We start from the raw sequence: 24,622 nt of genomic DNA on the forward strand, positions 1-24,622 counted from the left end.
AAGGAGAGTTTTGGGATAAGATCTGAGGGGAAGAGGCAAAAGTATAAATTTTTACTATAAATTAATAACATAACACAAGGTAGTTTCTTGCCAGAGTTAATCCTCAAAGAAACTGACGTTCTAGAAGAGGTTTTTAAACCCTGCTGTATGATTTTAGTGGGACTCAAGAAACTCAGTAAGTCCACACAAGTCTCAACTGTTACAAATTACTGCAAGCGGCCGGGGTTGGAGGGAGGAGAGGAAGGGCTTGGCGTCTCTGCTTCCTTTACTTTGCTTATTGGTTATCACCTGGACCCCTTAGGATTCAGTGATGAGAAAATGGGCTCTGATGCCTTCTTTTCCTCACAAGACCTACCCTGGTCATTACTGCAATCTTTCCTTTCTCCTGGTAGCTACAGCTGAAGGCCACTGTTGGTTTGAGGTGGGGCTGGCTGGGCTCTGATGGCATTGTCTGAAGTGAGATTGGCAAGTTGGCTTTTATCTTTGGGAAGAAGTGAAGTCATTTAAGACAAAAATGTCAATATAAATATGAGAGGAATCACAGGTAGGCATGTTAATTATGAGACATTGACAACCTATTACAGTCTGTAACCTTAGCTTCGCTATGTAATTTCTAATCTTGCTTTTATCCTTAACCAACCTGTGTAGATGTATATATATGTTTCTTTTTGTAATAGTCTTGAAATATTTTTTAAGTAATCATAAGTAATTGGAGCATGTGTGTATATCTATCTATAGATATATATATATAGATATATGCACATAAATTCATTCAGAATATACATACACATGCATGAATGTACACAAATACAACAATATGCAAATATAATAAATGAATGAAAGTATATATTGAAATATATATAATTATATCTATTTACCTATCTATTTAAAACAAGTGAATAAACAAACAAGTGAATGAATAGAGAATAAATAAAGCAACATTGTTACGTTACCTGGCAGTATGCTGCCTTTGAATCAGTTCATTCCTTCTGGCCATTGCCTTCAAGGATTCAGGTGGTAAAATGCCCCAACCTTAAGAAAGAAAATCACCATCCACCCAACAAACAAATTAACAACTTCCATTTGAAAATGATAAAGTATAATGATTAAAACAGTATTTACAAAACACCATTAGCTGAGTATAATGTTGGAAGTAGTATCAGATACTGCTATTTAGTGTCTAGAGAGTCACGTTGGTGATAGCATGATAACATTAGTTTTGGGTTTTTTTTCCATTAAGGCTAGGTCTCATGATTGGTGACATTTCCTGCCATCTTTCAAAATGAAAAAGATGAAATAAACTGTGGATTTCTTGATCTCTTGCTTTTGAAGTAAAAATTGATAGGTTTTGATTTCCTTCAGTACAAGAAGAATTAGTTGGCTTTTAAAAAAATGTAACTAAATGCTTCCTGTTCCATTGAAATCCCTAGAAATAAATGCATGGTTAAGTAAATAAAATATATAGTTCTCTATGTGGATATTTTGGTGTATCTGAGGAAAATAAGTTTTCGAAATGATTTCAGTGGAGTTGGGTAGCAATTATATTTTTTGTTTGTGTCAACTATCTAAAATGTCTTGAAATAATGGCAGCACAACCAGAATTCAAAGCTCTATTTTTGCCTAATAACTTCATGCTACATTGATTTTTTTTCTTTATCTTCACTCCTAATGCACTTAGAATCTATACTGGTGCTTCTCAAAACATCTATGGTGAGAGCATTTTTTTCTTTTTGAATTTCCAACTCATCATGGACCAATACTTTTCAAAAATACAATAAAATGACTTTTTAGAAAGTTGAAATAAAAACGAGAACAGATACAAGCAAATATTTTTTAAATTAGTAGATTAATAAACATAAAATTACCATGTCAAATTGCTATAGCACAGGTCCACACAATACGCTCTAATAATAATAAACACACAAACTGTACTTATTGCACATAGTTTGTTCAACTATATTTTTACTTGTGTAGTCTGTTCTCCCCCCCAAAAGGATAAGTACTGTGAAAGCTAGACCTGTTGCTTTTACTTGCTCTGTACTGAGATAGTAGAGCTCATTAAACAATAACAGTAACCTATCTTGAAATAAACCACACTATATATTTTTTGAGATTCTTTGCCATTTTTAAAAATCAGAGGTTAGATGAGGTGACCTCTAAAAATCCTTCTAACTCTAAACCTCTACATTTTTATAGTTCAGTGGCTTCAGGACATTCTTCTATAGTCAGCTGAGGTATGCATGAAAGTGCCAGTTCATGGTGGACTGCCCAAGGGTCCAGAGAAAGTCCATGTGAGAAGTCCAGTGCAGAGAGCACAATTCTAATCACTTAGGTTTTAGGACCTTTTGAAATCCAGACTCATCTAATCTATTTCAGGTTTCTTTCTCTTTCCCAAATAAGTGGCCCCAAACTTAGTTCTAGTCTAGCTGTAATAAGTCACTTCCTATCTAACACCCTATATTTTGAAATAGATCCCTGTCTTAGTTTCTATTTTGTTAACTTACTTTGAAGTTTAGTTTCTATAGGACTGAGGCCTTATGTTGCCTTGGTTTATTTTCCTACACATCAGCCTTGAGTTGGGAGACCTGACCTACATCCCTGGGACAGGTGATAAACCTGCCTGTTTGTAGGCAAATATTGGCAGTTTCTGGACTTTTCATCTCTACAGAGGACACTCTCAGTCTGTGGTCTGTTTATCTGTTGTCTGTAACCATGGCTAGAGGTTTACTGGGTTCTGTGGCCAGGTGGGACCTTCCATTCAGAATCAGCTATCTTATTTGGTCTTAGGGACCCTCCATTGTAGGTGTCTAGTTTCGTATCTGGTCTTTGCTGGATGCCTGATCTCACTGTGGTGGATCCATGCACTGTGGTAACTCAAATCCAGGCAGGTTAGTGTCTTCACTGGCCTGGTACCAATCATATTTCTTTTGGCCAAAAAAAGAAATTGTTCCTATCTATTAAGGCTTGTTGGGGTTAGGAAGCAGAGACAAACAGAAACTCATGAATGTTGTTTTGGGGAGATAAGATGCATCAATTTGATTTCCAGTATGATGAGGACATTCTCATCTCCTAGTCTCTCTTGAGTCCCCATCAATAATATTTTCATTGTTTCTACTCTACTAAAAATGCTCTTATCAAGATCACCAATGACCTCCACATAACTAAATCTGGTCATGTATTCTTAGTCCTCATCTACTTGATCTATGAGTGGCGTAATTGACACAGTTACTCAATCTCTCCTTAAATAATTTCTTCCCTTGCCTTCTAGCCGGCACACTCTCCTGGGTTTCCTCCTACTGCACTGGTTTCTCCTTCTATCTCTCCCTTGCTTGTTCCTCAGTATCATCCCACCCTTGTTGGTATGTCCCAGGGATCATTCTTTTAACTTCTATCCATACTCACTATATAGATGATCTCAGCTAGTTTCATGTATGCTGATAACTTTCTAAATTATATTGCCAGTGGTTCAAGAAGTCCTCCCTGCACTTCAGCTGCCTTCCTGACATCTTTCATTGATTGTTTATTCAGTGTCTCAATTGTAATATGAGCTAAATTGAGCCTATGATATCTCTCCTGACTCAAGATTTCTGTTCCTCTCACAGTATTCCTCAGCTCAGTAAATAGCAACTTCACCTTTCTAACTGCTCAGGCCAAAATTTTTGGTGTCATCCTTAACACTCCTCTTATGTATATCACATACCTGAACTGTGAGAAAATTCTGTTGTTTCTACCTTCAAAATAATACAGAATCCAATCATTCTTTATTATTCCTACTGTATTCACCCAGGGAAAATCCATCATAATCTTTTGACTATTCTAATAACCTATTTATTCCCATAAGTTTATCCTCAGTACTTTGTCCTATCAACTTTGTCCCCAACACAGCAGCCAGAGTGATCTTGGTAAAATGTAAGTCAGAACACGTCACTACTTCGTTCAAACTCATCAAAAGCTTCCCCTCTTACTCAGAATAATGGTTAAGTCTGAGCTATGAACTATCAGGCCACATATATACTGCCCCAAGCCTTCTTTAACTTTCAGATCTCATCTCCTCATGACCTCATTAGTTCCTTACATGTAAGATATGACAGATACTAAGTAACATTGCAGATTTTCATGTTATCCATTGATAAATTGATGGTTGAAGAAGTGAAGCAACTTACCCTTGGTCAGACAGTGAGGAAACCATAATTTAAACCTAAGTACTAACTGAAGAAACTTACAAGCACCATCCAGGTCAAGTGGCTTTCCATAGATGAGAACCATTGATTGCTCATACCTGGGTAGACACGACTGGACATCATGTTTGGCATATTTGCGTTTGGTAGGACAGAGGATCCAAACTGGGATGGAACACAAAACTGTCTTGGGTCAGTTGTAGCTACAGTGGAAGGCAATAAATCTCTAGAACAAAATATACAAAGCCAATAAAATGAGGATGGGATTGCACAAAGTTTCCATTGCATAGGCAATGAGTTTTTTATTGCCGTATGGGATTCTATCACCTCTTCCCAAAATGAAATATAAAAGTCCTGCACTCTCTACAGATTTAAGTAGAAATACAGTACGAAAGATTAGATATCACCCCAATACATTTAATAAAATTAGAAAACAATAAACTTGATGTAGAACACATAATTACGATGACAAATTTTATCTAATGTTTTTTTCTGTGTTTATTGAGATAAGCATAAAATTTGTTTTCATTTATTAGTTGGTCAAATATATTAATTATTCAACTAGGTTTGTTTATTTAAGAATATACATTTTATTGGTTGTAAAGATACACATGTGGCAGACCTATCAAGAAAATCAAGGGATCAATAATAATAATAATAATAATAATAACTGGATGCCCCCTCAAGGGTGAGGAAAAACAGAGTGGTGGAGTGTGGAGGTATCCACAGGGGCCTCTGAACTACTGTATAATGTTTTATTCTTAATCTAGGTGTTTTATATATAGATATTCATTTTATTTTTCTTCTTTAAATTGTATCTATATGTTTTAATCTATTTTTATATGTACTTCTTCTTTTCATAAAAAAGGGGGGAAAAAGAAAGTTTATGAAGAAGCAGAGGCAGATTTAACAGTGAGCACACTGGGCGCATGCCCTGGGCCCTGATTTCTGAAGGGCCCCACAAACCCCCAACTTTACACTTTTTTCTAATGTCAGGGGCCCAATATTTTCTTCTGTGCCTGGGTCCTCACCGACATTTATTCGCCTCTGGGAAGAGGAACTCTACGAGGGAAGGGTTGACCCAACTGACAACAGAGAAAACAGGAAAGGAAAGTTTTAGGGATGTCTGGAAGAGATCTGATTTTCCATGAGCACCATAGTGTTTCTTTTTCTTCTTTTAATTTTTCAATGCTTTCTGAACTTCTTATTGGTCTCCTACCTCCCCCCATAGGTGCCCTGTTTCTAATTCCTTAACGCCTCAGAAATTTGGGGTCATTGACCTCAGATGCCACTTTGTCATCCACAATCTTGCCAGTGATGGCCTTCTGGATGGATTGTATGGAGTTGCTATTGTCCAGGGCATTGCTGAGATCAAAGTTCTCCCCTTCTTTGAGCAGATGGTGATGGTGATAGCTTGACCTTGATGTTCAGCAGGACCTCATGCTCCTGGGGCTGGTGCTGGCCTCTGCTCCAGTATGAGGCAGCTCTGACTCCAGGTGCAGCAGAATCCTATTGAGATGTTCTATTGTCACGGCATAGTATCTCTACCTCCCTTAGCTGGCCTTCAGATTTTTTAGAGAGTTTAGGTCAGTCTTCAGGGACTAGACCATCCACCTCAGCCCCAGTAGTGTCATTTCAGCAGCTCCTATCTCAGTGGTCTGTGAAGTGACCACTCTGGTGTAATCTTTAGTCTGCTAGGACCAGTACTAGTCTAGTTTTTTGGTTCTTTTGAGCCAGCTCATCATATTGGGCCCAGATGTCTGCTGTTATCTTGCTGAGGTCCTGAGATATAAGAGTATCCAACTGCACAGTCAACCCAGAGTTGGCAATCTGGTTTTGTAGACCATTTACTCCTTCTTAGTTGTTCTTATTCATAAAGAGCAGCTCCTCCTTGAGAGTCTCGATCTCTGTCTCTAGCAGCAGAGTGACATTGGTGTCATCAGTGACCTTTTGGAGACCACTGATGTCACTCTCCACAGACTGGCACATGACCAGCTCCAACATATACTTGACTCTGAAGTCATCAGCAGCAAGGCAGGCATTGTTAATTTGCATAACAATGCAGTCATTGTGCACATGACCTGAGCCCTCACATCCTCAATGGTTGTGAAGTAATGCCCCCAGTCTCTGACCTAAGGTCTCTTCTTCTCCAGATATTCCCAGATTTTGCTCTCCAGTCTCCAGTTATCAACCTCCTGCTTTCTTATCCTTTCCAGGTAAGAGGCCAGGTATCCATCAGGCATTGCATAGTCTCCTTCTTGCTCTTGATGTCCCCTATGCCTGCTAGGCCCCTGGACTCCCAGCTACACCAGACACTCATGGAGTGGGACACAGAAACACAGGAACCCAAGCCCCTGGGACCTGCATAGACACTGGTCATACTGCTGGCTGAATGGCAGGGTGAGTTGCAGGTGACTGCATAGAGACCAGGGTCCAGAGGTTGGTGAAGAAGCTGGAGGGTGTGCTGAGCTCATGTTGTTTGGGGAGGAAGATGAGAGGCCAGGTTTCCGGTTTGAGCCACCTCAATATACTATTCTGACCACAATATTCTTTTCTCATTTAATGAAAATATTTGGCTTTGTCATACAGAATCAAAGTCTGACTTCCTGGGTGGATTATTTATTTTGCTAAACATCAGTGGCTCTAGAAGTCAAATTTATTGTTCATACTCTATGAACAAGAATAAATAATAGATTATTACTTTCTCCTCATAATGTCAAAATATTCTAAAGAAGTTGATAGGAAACTGCAAGAGTGTACAATGTAAATACTTATAATGTCACTTTTATTGAAAAAAAGAATATTCTCAACAAAATATTAGCAAATCAGATACATGAAAAGAATCATACATCATGATCAAGTGGGATTTATTCTGGGGAGGCAAGGCTGGTACAATATTTGCAAATCAATCAATGTGATTAATCACATAAACAAAAGAAAGCACAAAAACCACATGATAATATCAATAGATGCAGAAAGAGCATTTGATAAAATCCAGCACCCATTTATGATCAAAACTCTCAGGAAAGTGGGAATACAGGGAAGATACCTCAACATGATAAAGGCCATCTATGACAGACCCACAGCCAACATCATACTCAATGGACAAAAGTTAAAAGCAATCCCCTTAAGATCAGGAATAATGCAGGGGTACCCCCTTTCACCACTCTTATTCAACATAGTGCTGGAAATCCTAGCCACAGCAATCAGACAAGAAGAAGAAATAAAAGGCATTCAAATTGGAAAAGAAGAAGTAAAACTATCATTATTTGCTGATGATATGAAAACCCTAAAGTCGCAGTCAAAAAACTACTGGACTGGATAAAGGAATTCAGCAAGGTGTTAGGATATAAAATTAATACTCAGAAATCAGAGGCATTTTTATACACCAACAATGATCTATCTGAAAGAAAAATTAAGAAAACAATGCCCTTCACTATTGCAACAACAACAACAAAATACCTAGTAGTAAATTTAACCAAGGAGATTAAAGATTACTCGGAAAATTATAAAACACTGATAAAAGAAATTAACAAAGATACAAACAAGTGGAAGCATGTATCATGTTCATGGCTAGGAAGAATAAACATCATTAAAATGTCCATATTACTCAAAGCAATCTATAAATTCAATGCAATTCCTATGAAAATACCAAGGACATACTTCAAAGATATAGAACAAATATCCCAAAAATTCATATGGAACCATAAAAGAACATGAATAACCTCAGCAATCTTGAAAAAGAAGAATAAAGTGGGAGGTATCACACTTCTTGATATCAAGTTATACTACAAGACCATTGTACTAAAAAAAGCCTGGTACTGGCATAAGACTATGCATACAGATCAATGGAACAGAACAGAGAACCCAGAAATAAACCCACACCTTTATGGACAACTGATATTTGACAAAGGAGGTAAGAGCATACATTGGAGTAAAGACAGGCTCTTCAACAAATGGTGTTGAGAAAATTGGACAGCTACCTGAAAAAAAATGAAACTAGACCACCAACTTACTCCATTCACAAAAATAAACTCAAAATGGATAAAAGACTTAAATGTAAGCCATGAAACCATAAGCATCTTAGAAAAAAACATAAGTAGTAAGCTCTCTGACATCTCTTGCAGCAATATGTTTTCTGATTTATCTCCACAGCTAGTGAAATAAAAGACAGGATAAACAAATGGGACTAGATCAAACTAAAAAGCTTTTGCAGAGCTACAGACAATATGAACAAAATAAAAAGACAAAGTACACAATGGGAGAACATATTCGACAATACGTCTGATAAGGGGTTAATAACCAAAATTTATAAAGAACTTGTAAAAATCAACACCAGGAAAATAAACAATCCAATCAAAAAATAGGCAAAAGAAATGAATAGACACTTCTCCAAAGAGGACATACAGATGGCTAATAGGCATATGAAAAAATGTTCAATATCACTAATCATTAGAGAAATGCAAATTAAAACCACAATGAGATATCACCTCACACCAGTCAGAATGGTGCTCATCAACAAAACAACACAGAATAAGTGCTGGCGAGGATGTGGAGAAAAGGGAACCCTCCTGCACTGCTGGTGGGAATGCAGACTGGTGCAGTCACTGTGGAAAACAGTATGGAGATTCCTCAAAAAATTAAAAATCGAACTGCCTTTTGACCCAGCCATCTCACTTTTAGGAATCTATCCCAAGAACACCACATCAACGATTCAAAAGGAGAAATGCACCCCCATGTTTATGGCAGCATTGTTCACAATAGCCAAGATCTGGAAACAGCCCAAGTGTCCGTCAGTGGAGGAGTGAATTAAAAAGCAGTGGTACATATACCCAGTGGAATTCTATGGGGCCAAAGAAGGAAATATTACTTTTTGTGACAACATGGATGGACCTGGAAACTATTATGTTAAGTGAAATAAGTCAGGCAGAGAAAGAAAAATATCATATGACCTCACTCATTTGAGGAATCCAATGAACAATATGAACTGAGGAGCGGAATAGAGACAGAGGCAGGATCAAGGATCCAGAAACCTGACCTGTGGTGGCACAGTGAATAAGAAAGGTGTCGACCTGGAATGCTGACGTTGCTGGTTCAAGACCCTGGGCTTGCCTGCTCAAGGCACATATAGGAGTTGATGTTTCCTGTTCCTCCCCCTTCTCTCTCTCTCTGCTCTTTTCTCTCTAAACTAAATAAAATCTTTAAAAAAATAAATACAAATTTTAAGTAAAAAGAAAAATAAAGAAAAGAAAAGAAAGAATAGATCTATGAGAGGAAATCAGGGTACCCAATTAATACCAACTAAATTGTGCTCCTAACTCCATATGATGAAGTCTTAAATATAAGGTTATTGAGGGACAATTAAAGTTAAATGAGGGCAAAAGTGTGGAGCCCTATCCCACAGGACTGGCATCCTTATAAGAAGAGGAAGGGATACCTTAGAACTTTGGTGAACTCTAGAGAAATGACAGAAACTAGAAATTAGTGTTTCGCCCAGTTTTCTTTGTTGTTGTTTTAGCACCTCTCCAACCTTGGAAGAAAAGTGTTCCCACACACATACTTGCATACATGTGGACATATACAGAGAAAAAGGCCATGTGAGGCATACTAGGCAGCTGTCTGCAAGCCAAGAGAGGTCTTCCCACAAACCAACCCTACTGACACATTGACCTAAAACTTTCAGCCTCTAGAACTGTGAGAAGTAAATATCTGTTGTTTAAACCACCTAGTCTGTGGCATTTTGTTATGTCTGCTCTCCCAGATTCTACTAGTGTTTGCATCTGCACAATGCCTGTCACATAGTAAAAGTGCTTGTTAGCTATTTGCTGAGTATGTCAAGCAGCTCTCAAAGGGGCAACGATGGGAAGTGTGTTGAAGGTACCACCCGCAGAGTGTCTTGTGGTTTAACAGTATATTAGGTGACTTGAACCTGAGACTTGGCCTCTCGTCTTCCTCCCTGACAACACAAGCTCAGACTGCACCACAGTTCACTGGTTTTATTAGACCATAAAACAACCCTGGGGTTAAAATCATTCGAAAAGTTAGCAATTATTCATGTTCTCCTTTGACTATAATCTTATGTTGGAAAGAAATACCTATCCAGAGTTGGAGGTTCAAATGGTGAGGAAACCGGTGGAATCCTTTGCTGCCCCGATGCTGTCAATAAAGGATTCATGGCCATTGTTGGATTTATCATCAATACCTCTCGCCACTGATGGAATTCTAAAAAGAACCAGATTGATATGTTAACAAATAACTCTACTTGGTGAGAACTATTTGAATTCTTCTTAAACATGATGACCACCTTTTGAATTTTCCCAACACTTGGGAAGACTAGCCACAGCAAGCTTTCAGTTACATAAAAGCCTTGCTTGTAAGCACTCAGATACAGTTGTGGAACTCACTGTTTTATCCGTGTGCCCTTGAAGTTTGGTGCGGTGTCCACAGGTGTTACCACACCATGCCACAAGCAATAATAAAACTAAACCAGCCTTGCAAGATCCCAGAAATACCAACTTGCTTTGTAACAACTTATTTTTATTTGTCTGTTTTCAGAGGTAAAAATGCATATCTTCTCCCTTATGTTCAATCTTTTTGAAAAAATATTCATATTTACCGTAGTTCATAAAATTAAAACAAAAAAGAAGGGGAAATTTTAATAGCTAAAATATATTTAATTAGAAAGGATACAAGTTGAAAGCATGAGACTGTTTAATTAGAACAAGTGACCAAGTTCTATTCAAAAATACAAAAGCACAAGAATTTATAGCTTTATCTTCAGAACCTTGTGAGCAGAAAAAGAAACCCTGGTTAAGGGGATAATATTTTGCCTTACATTTGCTTGTTAGCTATTAATGTTCTTTGAATAATTTTAAATAATAAACAAGTGCTAATCAAACAGTTCATTTTAGCTTCTCCTTTATCCTCGGTTGTCACTCAAACCCCTACCCTGCCAAAAATAAAAATCCCAAAATATCTACACTATGTTTGGAAAAAAAAAAGTAGGAAGAAAAACTCTGCTTTCCAAAGTAGTTGTCTTTCATGCTTTCTTCCTTTTTTGTGTGTATTATTTGATTTAAATTTAAAATAATTAATACACTTCTATGATTCAAAATAATGGTGTTTAAATAAGCAATTCTTGGCCCTGGCTGGTTGGCTCAGCGGTAGAGCGTCGGCCTAGCGTGCGGAGGACCCGGGTTCGATTCCCGGCCAGGGCACACAGGAGAAGCGCCCATTTGCTTCTCCACCCCTCCGCCGCGCTTTCCTCTCTGTCTCTCTCTTCCCCTCCCGCAGCCAAGGCTCCATTGGAGCGGGGATGGCCCGGGCGCTGGGGATGGCTCTGTGGCCTCTGCCTCAGGCGCTAGAGTGGCTCTGGTCGCAACATGGTGACGCCCAGGATGGGCAGAGCATCGCCCCCTGGTGGGCAGAGCGTCGCCCCTGGTGGGCGTGCCAGGTGGATCCCAGTCGGGTGCATGCGGGAGTCTGTCTGTCTCTCCCTGTTTCCAGCTTCAGAAAAATGAAAGAAAATAAATAAATAAATAAATAAATAAGCAATTCTTTAACTCACCAGACTTAAACCTACTGATAAAATTGGAGACTCAAGTCCATGGGTCACTTATCATTTGCCTACTGTATTTCTGTCAGGATTAGAATAAAAGCATCTGCTAGGTAACTGCCAGCCATGGTGACAGTGTGACAAAGAATGTAGGCTGGGTTATGTCAGATCTGGATTTATAGTTCCCGCAAGGACACTGCCCTGTGGCAGGAAATCCCAGGTCCCCACGGGACAGTTGGTGCACAGCCACCTTCTCCCCCTTGGTCCATTACACACAGAAAGATGTGGGATACAACCTGGTGTCTCATTTTGAAACATTATGAGCTTTGCTTTCTGGCACCAATAGACTGCCTTTTCAAGAAGTTTGGATTTACTAATGAATGAGCAGAGGCGGATATAACAGTGGGCACACTGGGCGCACACCTTGGGTCCCGACCTCTGAAGGGCCCCACCAAACCCCAACTTTACACTTTTTTATTTTTTATTTATTTTTATTTTTTATTTTTTGTATTTTTCTGAAGCTGGAAACGGGGAGAGACAGTCAGACAGACTCCCGCATGCGCCCAACCGGGATCCACCCGGCACGCCCACCAGGGGCGACGCTCTGCCCACCAGGGGGCGATGCTCTGCCCCTCCGGGGCGTCGCTCTGCCGCGACCAGAGCCACTCTAGCGCCTGGGGCAGAGGCCAAGGAGCCATCCCCAGCGCCCAGGCCATCTTTGCTCCAATGGAGCCTTGGCTGCGGGAGGGGAAGAGAGAGACCGAGAGGAAGGAGGGGCCGGGGGTGGAGAAGCAAATGGGTGCTTCTCCTGTGTGCCCTGGCCGGGAATCGAACCCGGGTTCCCTGCACGCCAGGCCGACGCTCTACCGCTGAGCCAACCGGCCAGGGCCTACACTTTTTTCTAATGACACCAAGTTTGGTTTCATATGTACATTTTTAACATTAATCATACATGATATTTTTTATTTATTAAAAAATATGGTTAACATGTATTTTTTTACCTAAGTTTTTATTTTATTTAATTTTTATTGATTTAAATATATTGTGTTTACATAGATTCAAGTGTCCCTTCAAATACATCCACCCAACCCCGTGTTCCCCTCATCATCCCCTTTGCCCTCCTCTCCCACACGCCTTTCCCCCTTCCCTCTAGGATTTGCTTTTCTGCTCTCTATAATGCTGTGTTATGTATATATAATTTCACTAATCTCTTTACATTCTTTGATCCCATCCTCTCATCCCCTTTCCCACTGTCTGCTTGCCCTCTGGTCCGTTTGATCCGATCTCTGCCTCTATTCTGTTTCTCAGTTCAAATTGTTCATTGGATACCTCAAATGAGTGAGGTCATATGATATTTTTCTTTCTTTGCCTGGCTTATTTCACTTAACATAATAGTTTCCAGGTCCATCCATGCTGTCACAAAAGGTAAGATTTTCTTCTTTTTCATGTCCACATAATATTCCACTGTGTATATGTACCACTGCTTTTTAATCCACTTGTCTACTGATGGACAGTTGGGATGTTTCCAGATCTTCACTATTGTAAACAATGCTGCCATAAACATAGGGGATGCATTTCTTCTTTTGAGACAGTGATTTGGTGTTCTTAGAATATATTCCTAAAAATGGGATGGTTGGTTCAAAAGGAGTTCGATTTTTAATTTTTTGAGGAATATCCGTACTGTTTTCCACAGTGGCTGCACCAGTCTGCATTCCCACCAGCAGTGCAGGAGGGTTCCCTTTATCTTTACATTTTCGCCAGCACTTATTATGTGTTGTTTTGTTGATGAGCGCCATTCTGACGGATGTGAGGTGATATCTCATTGTGGTTTTAATTTGCATTTCTCTAATGATTAGTGATGTTGAACACTTTTTCATCTGCCCATTGACCATCTGTATGTCCTCATTGGAGAAGTGTTTATTCATTTCTATTGCCCATTTTTTGATTGGATTGTTTATCTTCCTGGTGTTGATTTTTATAAGTTTTTTATAAATTTTGGTTATTAACCCCTTATCAGATGTATTGTCGAATATGTTCTCCCATTGTGTTGTTTGTCTTTTTATTTTGTTCATATTATCTGTAGCTGTGCAAAAGCTTTTCATTTGGCCTGACCAGGCAGTGGGGCAGTGGATAGAGCATCAGACGGGGATGCAGAAGACCCAGGTTTGAGACTTCGAGGTTGCCAGCTTGAGCACAGGTTCATCTGGTTTAAGCAAAGCTTACCAGCTCGGACCCAAGGTTGCTGGCTCGAGCAAGGGGTTACTCGGTCTGCTGAAGGCCTGCGGTCAAGGCACATATGAGAAAGCAATCAATGAACAACTAAGGTGTTGCAACGAAAAACTGATGATTGATGCTTCTCATCTCTCTCTGTTCCTGTCTGTCTGTCCCTGTCTATCTCTCTCTCTGAAAAAAAAAAGTTTTTTAGTTTGATATAGTCCATTTGTTCATCCTGTCCTTTATTTCATTTGCCCATGGAGCTAAATCAGCAAATATATTGATGCGAGAGATGTCGGAGAACTTACTGCTTATGTTTTCTTCTAAGATGCTTATGCTTTCACGACTTACACATAAGTCTTTTATCCATTTTGAATTTATTTTTGTGAATGGTGTAAGTTGGTGGTCTAGTTTCATTTTTTTGCAGGTAGCTGTCCAATTTTCCCAACATCATTTGTTAAAGAGACTGTCTTTACTCCATTGTTTGCTATTACCTCCTTTGTCAAATATCAATTGTCCATAAAGGTGTGCGTTTATTTCTGGGTTCTCTGTTCTGTTTCATTGATCTATATGCTTGTTCTTATGCCAGTACCAAGCTGTTTTGAGTACAGTGGTCTTGTAGTATAACTTGATATTGGGAAGAGTGATACCACCCACTTTATTCTTCTTTTTCAAGATTGCTGAGGCTATTCATGTTCTTTTTTGGTTCCATATGAATTTTTGGAATATTTGTTCTATATCTTTGAAGTATGTCATTGGTATTTTTATAAGAATTGCATTGAATTTATAAATTGCTTTGGGTAATATAGACATTTTAATGATTTTTATTTTTTTCTATCCATGAACATGGTATATGCTTCCACTTTTTTGTATCTTCCTTGATTACTTTTATCAACGTTCTATAATTTTCTGAGTACAAGTCTTTAACCTCTTTGGTTAAATTTACTACTAGGTATTTTTTTTTGTTGGAATAGTGAAGGGCATTGTTTTCTTAATTTCTCTTTCAGATAGATCATTGTTGGTGTATAAAAATGCCTCTAATTTCTGAATATTAATTTTACATCTTTCCACCTTGCTGAATTAATTTATCTGGTCCAGCAGTTTTTTGACTGATACCTTAGGGTTTTCTATGTACAGTATCATATTATCAGCAAATAATTATAGTTTTAGTTCTTTTCCAATTTGGATGCCTTTTATTTCTTCTTCTTGTCTAATTGCTGTGGCCAGGACTTCCAGAACTATATTGAATAAGAGTGGTGAAAGGGGGAACCCCTGCCTTGTTCCTGATCTTAAGGGGATTGCTTTTAACTTTTGCCCATTTAGTATGATGTTGACTGTGGGTTTGGCACAGTCATAGATGGCCTTTATCATGTTGAGGTATGTTCCCTGTATTCCCTCTTTCCTGAGAGTTTTGATCATAAATGGGTGCTGGATTTTATCAAATGCTTTTTCTGCATCTATTGAAATTATCATGTGGTTTTTCTTTTTCCTTTTGTTTATATGATGAATCACATTGATTGATTTGCGAATGTTGACCAGTCTTGCCTCTTCAGAATAAACCCACTTGATCATGATGTATGATTTTTTTCATGTATTGCTGGATCCAGTTTGCTAATATTTTGTTGAGAATTTTAGCATCTAAATTCATCAGAGTTATTGGCCTATAATTTTTTTCTTTGTATTGTCTTTGGTTTTGGAATCAGAAGTATACTGTCTCATAAAAAGAGTTTGAAAGTCTTCTCTCTTCTTGAATTTTTTGAAATAGCTTGAGAAGGATAGGAGTTAGTTCTTATCTGAATATTTGGTAGAATTCGCCTGTGAAGCCACCAGGCCCAGGGCTTTTGTTTGTTGTGAGTTTTTTGTTAACTATTTTGATCTCATTTGTTGTAAGCAGTCTGTTTAGGTTTTCTGATTCTTCCAGACTGATTTTTGAAAGATTATATGTTTCAAGAAATTTGTCCATTTCACCTACGTTGTTTAATTTTTTGGCATATAGTTCTTCATAGTATTTTCTTACAATCCTTTGTGTTTCTGCTGTATCAGTTGTTACTTCTCCACTCTCATTTCTAATTTTATTTATTTGAGTCCTCTCTCTTTTATTCTTGGTGAGTCTGGTTATAGGTTCATCAATCTTGTTTGCCTTTTTAAAAAACCAGCTCTTGGTTTTATTGATCCTCTATATCAGTGGTCCCCAACCCCCGGACCATGGACCGTTACCGGTTTGTGGGCCATTTGGTACCAGTCCGCAGAGAAAGAATAGATAACTTACATTATTTCCGTTTTATTTATATTTAAGTCTGAACCATGTTTTATTTTTTAAAAATGACCAGATTCCCTCTGTTACATCCGTCTAAGACTCACTTTTGACACTTGTCTTGGTCACGTGATACATTTATCTGTCCCAACCTAAAGGCTGGTCCATGAAAATATTTTCTGACATTAAACTGGTTTGTGGCCCAAAAAAGATTGGGGACCGCTGCTCTATATTGTTTTTTTAGTCTCTATGTTGGTTATTTCCACTCTGATCTTTATTATTTCCTTCCTTCTACTTCCTCTGGGTTTTACTTGCTGTTCTTTTTCTAGTTCTTTTAGATGTAGGGTGAAATTGTTTATTTGAGCTTTTTCTAGCTTCTTAAGGTATTTCTGTAATGCTATGAACTTTCCTCTCAGGACTGCTTTTGCTGTGTCCCATAGATTTTGAGTTATTGTATGTTCACTTTCATTTGTTCCAAGGCAATTTTTATTTCTTCCTTGATTTCATTATTAACCCATTCATTATTTAGTAACATGCTATTTAGTTTCCAAGTGTTTGAGTGTTTTTCAGTTTTTCTATTGTAGTTAATTTCTAGTTTCATGCTAGCTATGCAATCAAAGGAGCAGTCTATACAGAGACAAAACAGGAAGACAGGGAAGTGCAATTCAAATGAATCAACAAGAGAAATCCCTAGGATAAATAAGTCTTGGTTGTAGGCTCTTTTTCTGCATTACTTTGAATATTTATTGCCATTCCCTTCTGGCCTCAAGTGTTTCTGCTGAGAAGTCAGATGTTGTCCCTATAGGGGCTCCTTTGTAGGTGATTGACTGCTTTTCTCTTGCAGCTTTTAGTATTCTTTCTTTATCTCTTAGCTTTGGTATTTTAATTATGATGTGTCTTGGTGTAGGTCTCTTTGATTCCTTTTTAATGGGATTGTCTGTGGTTCTTGGACTTGTGTGACTTTTCCCTGCATCATTTTAAGGAAGAGTTCAGCTATGGTTTCTTCAATCAGGTTTTCTATCCCTTGTTCTTTCTCTTCTCCTTTAGGAACCCCTATTATGCAAATGTTGTTTCTCTTCATGTTGTCACAGAGTTCTCTCAGAGTTTCCTCAGACTTTTTGATTCTCTTTTCTTTTTGTTGTTCTGCTTCTGTGCTTTCATTTATCTTGTGCTCTAAAATGCTGATTCAATTATCTGCTTCATCCAGCCTGCTTTTAATTCCTTCTACTGTAGTGTTCATTTCTGATATTCTGTTTGTCATTTCTCTCTGATTATTTTTTATAATTTCCTTGTCCTTTTTGATGCCAGATATCTCTTTGTTTTAGTGCTCATTTAGTCCATCTATTGTTGCTCTAAGATCCTTGAGCATCCTAACAATCATTATTCTAAACTCTGCAATCAGTATCTTAGTGATTTACATTTCATTCAGTTCTTTTATGGGAATTTCTCTTGTTGATTCATTTGAATTGCACTTCTCTGTCTTCCCATTTTGTCTCTGTATAGACTGCTCCTTTGGATGTGTTGTTTGTGTAGCTAGCTGAGTATAGGGTTGGTGTTGTCTGCCTCCAGCTTTCAGTTGTGTTATTTCTAAATCTTCTTGGTATGGCTTCAGCTGTTTGTAATCTGCTGTGGGCTACATGCTCTGCATGTGTGGGAGACTCCTCGCCTCGCTGGGCTCTGCACCCCATGGGTGAATGATCTTCCTTTCCTGTCTCTGCCCTTGTGGGTGTGAGGGGGGGACACCTCTTAGGACTCTACCCCTCTCCTTCACAGCCTGGGCCACTGGGCTGTGCACTTCATGGGTGCCCTGGCTGTCTCTCTAGGCTCCGCCCCCCATGGGCATGCGGCACCCCTCACCAGGCTCTGCCTCTAGCAGGTGCACTGGACACCTCACTCTGCTGGGGTCTACCCTGTGCCAGCACAGGGGACACTTCGTCCCACAGGGTTCTATCCCTGTGAGCACATGGGAGTCCTCTCCAGGCTCCACTCCCTACCACTGTCACATGGGCTGCCTCACTGGGCTCCGCCCCCATCTGCCATGTGGGCCAAACACTGTGTCTGCTGCTACAGCTGGGCCCTCCTGCCCTTTGGAGGGTATTCAGCAGGTTGGGGAGGCCATGTACCCCAGAACTCAGCACTCAAATCCTGTGTCCCTGATGCACCTCCTGCTTTTAAGTGACTCTCTGCAGTGACTGAAGCAGGAGAGGCACTGGTGAGTGGGGTAGTTGCTTCCCTTTGTTGGTTTGGTTTTCCCAGGAAGAATGGGCACTTTAGGTTTGGGGAGTGACTCAGTACAGGGGTCAGGGTGGCTGTCCCCCACAGTCTCTCCTTGTGTTCCCAAGACTACACTCTCCTCTCTCAACTCTAGTCCTCTTGGTGCTCCTCGCTCCCAGAGCCCCGGGTAGGTGGCCGTGAATGAGGTTTTTTGTACGGTCCCTTTAAGACAGAACCTGGGTCTGAGTGTTCTGTCTCCCTCTTGCAAACAGTAAACCAGCTCTTCTTTCAACTAACTACTGTCCATATGCCTCCTCTAATCTCTGGGACTCCAGGCTGGGGTTCTGGTCCTGTGGCTGAGGGCCCACAACTCTCCAGGAAACCCACTCCACCATGAGAGATCCTGTGGGCTGCCTCTCACTCCTGGGACTGGGGCAGCCCTTTCCGCATCTCTGCCTTTCCTACCAGCTCAGTGTTGTTCCTTCGGTGATGCTTGGTTATAGATTCCTCTTAGTTTAGTCCAAAGTTGGTTTTTTAAGATGATTGTTCCTAACTTAAGTTGTAATCCACTTTGGTTCTGGGAGGTGGGAGTTGTAACATCCGCCTACTCCATCACCATTTTCCCCTTTGGTTAACATGTATTTTTATTTTACCTGTCTCTCTCTCTTTTTTAAAGAGGCCCAATATTTTCTTCTGTGCCAGGGGCCTCAACCAACCTTAAACCACCTCTGTGAATTAGATAGAATCTTTGAAATGATAAAACATAGTGCTCATCATTTATGTGATGCCCGAGACCAGTCAGGAGGAAGAGGAAGGAGGAAAGTGAGCGGTGCATAACTCCTTCAGAGCAAGGACTGCCTGGATGGTGCCTCCCCTCTGCCTCACACATGCCAACTTTGGGAAATGCCATGTGGATTGATCACTGAAAGTGAATGAGGCTGCCTTATTTAGGACTCTCCTTAAGCAGGCCTCAAGACAAGAGCTTGAGTGCAGGTAGTTTATTTGGGAGGTGGTCCCAAGAAGCCCACATGAGGAAGTGAGGAAATAAAATGAGGAAGAGAAAAGGCAATAAGGGGTGAGTTATGTGCAAGTTACCACAGGGAAGGGGGAACTGGTGCTCAATCCTGCTGGGGAACCTCTAAGAAACCTGTGGGACACACCTCAGAATGTCCCAATGAAAGACAAAGACTTGGCTGTTTACTCATCAATTTCTGTCCGCATACTTCTCCCTCACATCTGATTTATGCCTGAGCCTGATCCAACAAGCTCCTATGGTGCAGAAGAAAGCCTTTGCACCAAGAAGGTGAGCGATGCAGGTGCCTGAGTTGGAAAATGACCTCCATGGCTGCAGGTGAACTCTGAACTGGGCCAAGGGCTTATGGAATAGGGCAGCAATAGGGTTTAGAGCAGCTGAGGCAAAATGGTTACCTTCCAATGTCATTCCATTAGATAATCGATACAGAGGCCTTACTTCTGGACTGCCAGCTTCACCAGGCATAGGCATGTTTCTACAAGCCTCTGTAGGGTCCATTGTCTGCAACAACATAGCCAGATTTTTTTCACTGTTAGTCATGTGCTCAGTGAAATAAGTGGGGAACACAGGCTGTTGGGTTAATGGAGATAAAAACATGAGGCATCAGAGATAAGTCTCATCTAACTGAAATCTAATTTAAAGCCCTTCTTGGTACCATACCTGTTCTGGAGTCCATGGTACTTGAGTCTGGCTTGTTTTCTTTTTGCCATGCCAAAAGAGTTGAATGTAATCTACTAAATGTTGTTATACTTTTGATATGATCGTTTACTATTTTTGAATAAATCCATTAAGTTTTTATTCCAAAGGTAAATTATTTTTAATGTTCGGGGAAATATCTGTATGTCATGGAAGTCTCTGAGGAGGACAACGAGTCATTGACATCTGCTACACCTAAATGCTATGATTCTGAGCTCTCCTCGGCTTTCCTCGTTTCTCTGGTAAACAAGTGCTTCTTTACTTACCACTATCATACCTATTGCTGCCCAAACTTCATTTAAAAAGAAAACCACTGCTGGGTGTTATAGACTGAATGTACATTCCTCTATGCCCAAATTCCTATGTTGTACTCCAATCCCCAATATTATGGTATTTGGAGCTGGAGACTAGGTTACGAAGGTGGAGCCCTCATGAACAAAATTAGTGTCTTCAGAAATGAGACACCAGAGATCTCCCTCCCCCTAAGGACACAGAAAGAAGACACCCATATACGAACCAGAAAGAAGATCCTCACCAGACACTGAATCTGCTGGTGCCTTCATCTTAGACTTCCTGCCTTCAGGGAATTTCTGTGTTTATAATTCATCCAGATTATAGTATTCTATTATAACAGCCTAAATGGACTATGGTACCATTTTTTCATGTTATGTCTACTATCTTTTGTTTTCAAAATATAATATATATTATATACACACATGTGTATATGTATATATAAATATATATATAAATATATGAAGTAACTTTATATTTTTAGGTTCACAGCAAAATTGAGTAGACAGTACAGAGAATTGCCAAATATCCCTTCCCCACAAATTTCTAGCCTTCCCCAGAGAGGCACATTCATTACCGTTGATGAACCTGCACTGACACATCACTACCACCCAGAGTCCATAGCTGACCTTAGTGTTCACACTTATTGTCGAACTCTCTGGGTTTTGACAAATGCATAATGACATGTATGCACCATTATAGCATCATATACAACAGTTTCACTGCCTTGAACCAAATTATATTTTAAAGCAAATATTATCAGGACACTTCCAAGGAAATATTCTGGGATTGGCCAGGTCTTTCCCGTCATCAGCCAGATAGATACTTTAAACTCCAAATCTATGTTTCTATGTACAAACCATTTTGGAAATAGTCATAAAATCAACCCATGAGTATTTACGTACTAACTTTCATATTTTCTCTGTATCCTCTGTATTTAAAGAAACAAACAAACAAGGTACATGTAGAAAAATTGTAAATCAAGGTTACTTTACTATGGCAGATGAAACGATCTTGAGTCAAAGTATGCCTGGGATCTCTGTTTTAAATGTGGAGCGTGTCTGGTTATCCCAAACGCGGGAGAGTGCTGGTGCTTAGGTTAGCACTCAGGCAGGATTTCTCTGACCCAGAGCTCTAATCCTGGATGCTCAGCACTTTAGGAGGATGAGGACTCCTTAATCTCTGTCTTCAGACTCTTACCCTCAACAAACCCTTCCAGGCAGCACGCAGGCGATTTAGCTAGTGCTAATTCTGTCTCAGCTGATTAGGGCAATAGTAGCAAGACATGAACTTCATGAACTAAAGCCCTTGCCGCATCAGCAGATATTTAATGAACGTCTTCCTGGTGCATAGCAGCCAGGTGCAAATTCAATTCTATTTCACTTTCTCACTGGCTGTCCCATGACTGTTCATTAAAGCCAGTGCAATTTGAATTTGCCAAACCTGAGTTTGAGCAATTTAGAAACTATTTGTTGCATATATGATGCATGAAATTCTAGGATATATTCATTTTAAATGAATTAATTTTAGAATAACTGTTGTATTTGGCAAGTTTTTACATTTAAAAGAAGATTAGTAGGATTAAGTGTTTCTATAATTTTAAGAAAAATATAAATTCTTAAAATTAGAAGGAGATATCCTTAGAGGGCTTTTGTTTAAGTTATAAAACAATTCTCAGCATCTTCACATACTCACTATTCTAGGTGTCCTATATTAATGCTAAAGCATATTTCACATTTCCATAAGTATATTTTAGTTTTTTTTAAAAAATAAATAGGAAATCATTTTTAAAATAAGGAAGGCCAAAATAATATCTCACTATCAAATAATTTTAACTGAAAAATTGGCTGTGAGAAGAGAGATCATGCTAATTTCTCCTAACTATAGTTAGAAGTGTGAAAAATCTATTTTTATATTCAATATGAAAAGGATTTTAAAAATAATTATATAAAAGATTGTATAAGATACAAATTAAACCAAAATTAAATCAAACTGCCTTCTAACATAGGATGTTAGTGGCATAATTCAAACCAGCAGAAAAGAACTCTCTAAACTTCCTAATCTTAGCAAGGCTGGGGAGCGAGAGTCAGCAGAGTGACCCAGAGCAGAAGGCCCACTGAGGAGAGGCTCAGAGCAGTCTTGCCACATCAGCAGATATTTACTGAACACATTTTAATTGAAATACAGTTGAAGGTACTATCTGCATAAAATATTTTACCGTTCTAATTGTAGAATCACATATTTCTTGAGAAGATTATAAGAGAATTATAAAATTACCGAAGAGAATTATAAAATTACCGAAGCACTTATTTCAAGTGGAAGAAATAGTCCAAAATATCTTCAACCCAAATGTGCATCACAGTGATTTTTAACAGGAAAAGTGATATTGTTCCTTAAAATCTGAATGACTGGGCCTGACCTGTGGTGGCGCAGGGGATAAAGTAACAGCTTGGAATTCTGAGGTCACCAGTTTGAAACCCTGGGCTTGCCTGGTCAAGGCACATATGGGAGCTGATGTTTTCTGCTCCCTCCCTCACCCTTGTCTTTCTCCTCCTCCCCCAAATAAATTTTTTTTAAAAAGGAAGAAAAAATCTGAATGATTGATGTCACCTTCAGCCCCTATCCCACATCTTCTGCAAGGCTTCGGCCCATTCCTGGGGATTTCATCTTTGCGGGCACTCTGTCTTGAGTTTTTGTTCTTGAGGGGCTCCTAGTCTACCTCATGGCTCACCAACTCAGAATGCAGTCCACTTCCCTCAGTATTCACACCAAACCACTCACAGCGTGCAGCCAACTTTACTGAGATCTGGGACCATTGGAGAGGGAGAGGGTTTGTGTTAACAACAACTTAAAATTGAACATGACTTCTCTGTTGTGAAACATTCCTTTGGGAAATTTTGACAAGTCAGGCTCTGGTTTCCTGCTTTTTTTCTTGACCTTCTTTCAGTCAGTACCCAACATTCTGAACCAATTCCACCCATTTTGTTTTGCACAAGCCTCCCTAGTCCCTCTCCTAGACTCTGCTCTGAGCCTCTCCTCAATGGGCCTTCTATTCTGGGTCACTCTGCTGACTCTTCTTCCCCATCCTTGCTAAGAATAGGAAGTTTAGAGAGTTTTTTTCTACTGGTTTGAATTATGCCACTAACATTTTACTTTAGAAGGCAGTTGGCAGTCCTGGACAGTTGGCTCAGTAGTAGAGCACCAGCCTGGCGTGTGGAAGTCCCGGGTTTGATTCCTAGTCAGGGCACACAGGAGAAGCAACCTTCTGCTTTTCTACCTTTCCCCTCCCCCTTTTTTTCTCTCTCTCTCTTCTCCTCATGCAGCCATGGCTGGATTGGTTTGATCATGGCCCCAGGCACTGAGAATGACTCCATGGCCTTCCCTCAGGCATTAAAATAGCTAGGTTGCTGAGCAATGTCCTCTGGGTAGGGTAGGGGCTTGCTGGGTGGATCCCAGTCAGGGTGTGGGAGTCTATCTCTCTGCCTCCCCACCTCCCCACCTCCCCACCTTTCACTTAATTAAAAAAATAATAATAATAAATAAAGAAGACAGTTGGCCTTTTGGTTTTAAATGACAATAAGCACTTTTTTGGTTATTCACGCACCAGTATAAACAAAAATGAGTTATCACTGTTGTAATGCCAATAATACAACAGTTAATACAGAAGTATTTGGCAGTGGTTATAAAATACATTTTACTAAAGGCATGTGCTTTAGCACTTTGTAAATGCATCACATCACAGAGAAGAAATACTCTGGAAAGTGTTGTTGAACACATATGGTATGTGCGTGGTTTTCTCGCCTTTTATTTCTTTTCATCTGGAAGCTCATTGTCATTAGATCCACCCACACCTTCTTGAAACATAAAGCTCTAGGCATATTTGCAGACATTGTGACACAAAGAGATAAATTTTTGACAACATTAAGCAAGTAGAAACTGTAATTACTTGAATTCATAATTTATGTGTTACTATTGTTTGTATAAATTTTGTTCACTTTCTTCAAAAGATTTTGAAACAAAACCTATTATATCTATATAAATTTGTACATAGACTACAGTAAAATTCTAGCAGTATTCATATAATTGAACTGAATTTTAGATAATTTTAGAGAATGAACTCAGAAATATTAATATAAGAGAGTTTTTTTCATGATTAGGCTTGTTTGTTCCTCAATGTTTTTTCTGAA

The 24,622-nt window shown here is 39.4% G+C and overlaps 1 protein-coding gene and 1 pseudogene across 3 annotated transcripts in view; both read right to left on the reverse strand.

Annotated features, from left to right (window-relative positions):
• SAMD7 (sterile alpha motif domain containing 7) overlaps window positions 1–24,622 on the reverse strand; it is a 39,473-nt gene that overhangs the window by 14,027 nt on the left and 824 nt on the right. For 2 of the 3 annotated variants that reach the window (XM_066346874.1, XM_066346873.1), the window contains exons 2-5: window positions 19,844–19,949; window positions 10,274–10,400; window positions 4,280–4,404; window positions 954–1,032 (exon numbers count right to left, since the gene is read on the reverse strand). In XM_066346874.1, the coding sequence (XP_066202971.1) occupies window positions 954–1,032; window positions 4,280–4,404; window positions 10,274–10,400; window positions 19,844–19,946 (434 nt within the window). In that variant the 5' untranslated portion in view covers window positions 19,947–19,949. The remainder of the gene's footprint in view (window positions 1–953; window positions 1,033–4,279; window positions 4,405–10,273; window positions 10,401–19,843; window positions 19,950–24,622) is intronic. The other variant, XM_066346875.1, reaches the window with a different exon arrangement.
• LOC136380058 (keratin, type I cytoskeletal 18 pseudogene) lies at window positions 5,429–6,737 on the reverse strand (annotated as a pseudogene).

Source organism: Saccopteryx leptura, chromosome 8 (assembly GCF_036850995.1).
Source record: "Saccopteryx leptura isolate mSacLep1 chromosome 8, mSacLep1_pri_phased_curated, whole genome shotgun sequence".
NCBI lineage: Eukaryota > Metazoa > Chordata > Mammalia > Chiroptera > Emballonuridae > Saccopteryx > Saccopteryx leptura.